The following is a 2,058-nucleotide window of genomic DNA, read 5'->3' on the forward strand; positions in this document are numbered from 1 at the left end:
GGCAGATTTCTATGAAATTTTATAAGCATATTCAGTAGATCTGAGAATCGGCTACTATCTATTGTTTAGTTAGCTAGTAATAGAAATAATGATAATGTACAGTCAGCTGCATAAATATGTATACATTTACAAAGCTTCAGACAAACACGTATACGCCTCCGGATTAAAAAATATGGATCGCATCTATCCTTATGCTTCCAACAAATGCTGAGTTTTACAAATGCTTACATATTTATGCAGCTGACTGTACAGGTCTTGTTCACTCTGAAAAGCCACTTTGTCATTGAAACATAAAAAATAAATTAATTTTATTTCATATTGATTGTAATTAAATTAACAATAAACCGAAAATGTTGTTTGAATTTTACCCCTATTAAAATGCTTATATCCGTAAAGAGTTAAGTCTTGCTTTATACAACCACATCATCATCAGCTCACTATACGTCCCCACTGAGGGGCTCGGAGCCTACCAAAAGTTAAGAGTGATTTGGCCATAGTCAACTACGTTGACCCAGTGCGGGTTGGTTAACTTCACAAAAATCTTTGAATTTCTTCTCAGATATGTGCATGTCGCATCACGATGTTTTCCTTCACCGTAAGAACGTCGGATAAATGTACATATATAATCGGAAATCGAAAAACACATTAGTACTTGACGGGATTCAAACCCAGGACCTGCAGATTGCAAGTCTAGTGCTTGACCCCTGAGCTACCGACGCTCTACATACAACGCTATACAACCACCTATGAAGTGGGTAATTGTGATAGAGGATGATGAGCAAATGTGTAGATATAGATATCTTTTGAGCAAAGCAAAATTTATAAATATGATAGTTACTCTGTCTGTCTGTCCTTCTTCTACTGAACTGAAATTTAGTACTAACAAAGTTTAGAGCCTAAGAAAGGACATAGGCTACTTTTATTGGTAAAAAAGAACTGTAAAGGGTTGAAAGTTGGAGTGGGAATTTGAATAAAAGTATCGTAATTTTTACAGTTAGAAACTTGAAACTTATTTTTAGGTTGTTTTGTCAGCACGAAATGTCGTACTAGAGTAATGCAGAACATCACTTTTAAAATAGCATGGCTTAAAAGGATCCCCCGAGAGGGAGCTGCCTCGGCAGCTGACGCAGACGGGACCGCGGAGGAGAGCGAAAGCGTGCCCGTGGCCCCGTCCCGATGCGTTGGAGGAACAGAGAGGTTTAGTGGGTATGCCTCCGTTATGGAGGAGAATCACACATAACTACGTCCCCCCCGGGGCGCGGAGTATGCATAAAGCATTCCTCTCTGGAAAAAAAGGGCGTATAAGGATGCTTGGGCTGGATTGTTTTATGAATTTTGGAAAGTACATTGGAAAGTAATTATAGGATATTTTGTGTCATCTAATACCAATTAAGATAAATGTTTAACGTATCCTTAAATTATAACAATTAACAGGAAAAAACAAAAATTAATTTAAATTAATATTATTTTAACTGTATATAAATAATTATTAAATTTAATTATCATTTTCCTTTTTCCAACAATTAAATAAATCAACATAATTGTTTACAGTATCAAACTGTTCGGTTTTATATTCAAAGAGTTTTACATTTTTTTAAATATTGTTTCAAATAGATGTTTTTGGGAAAGGAAACGGGTATGTTAGTTTTATATTTACTAAGTATTTTGTTTAATATCATTTAAATTAATTAGTTACAGAATTTTAATATACACTTCCATTATATCTTATATATAAAAGAAAGTTGTGTTAGTTACACTATTTATAACTCATGAACGACTTTAACGATATGACTGAAAATTGGTGAGGAGGTAGCTTAGAGCCAGGAGACGGAAATAGGATACTATTTATTCATTTTTATATTTTTTTTTTGAATTTATGCCTTGAAGAGCTGCTTTTTATTTAACTTACTAAAATAATAAATGCGAATGTTTAGATGGATGTGATGTGGATGGATGGATGGGTGGGCTACACTAAGTTTTTTTATATCCACGCGGACGGAGTCGCGGGCGACAGCTAGTATTCATTTAAAGATGAACGATATTTTATATCTTACTAAT

General features: G+C 34.3%; 1 protein-coding gene across 1 annotated transcript in view; it reads left to right on the forward strand.

Annotated features, from left to right (window-relative positions):
• Window positions 1-1,055, forward strand: part of LOC106116493 (cathepsin L-like) — a 2,493-nt gene extending 1,438 nt beyond the window's left edge. The window contains exon 3 of the mRNA XM_013310363.1: window positions 1,020-1,055. Coding sequence (XP_013165817.1) covers window positions 1,020-1,055 — 36 coding nt within the window. The remainder of the gene's footprint in view (window positions 1-1,019) is intronic.
• The last annotated feature ends 1,003 nt before the right edge of the window (window positions 1,056-2,058 follow it).

The sequence above is a fragment of the Papilio xuthus genome, unplaced genomic scaffold (genome assembly GCF_000836235.2).
Source record: "Papilio xuthus unplaced genomic scaffold, Pxut_1.1 DF827714.1, whole genome shotgun sequence".
NCBI lineage: Eukaryota > Metazoa > Arthropoda > Insecta > Lepidoptera > Papilionidae > Papilio > Papilio xuthus.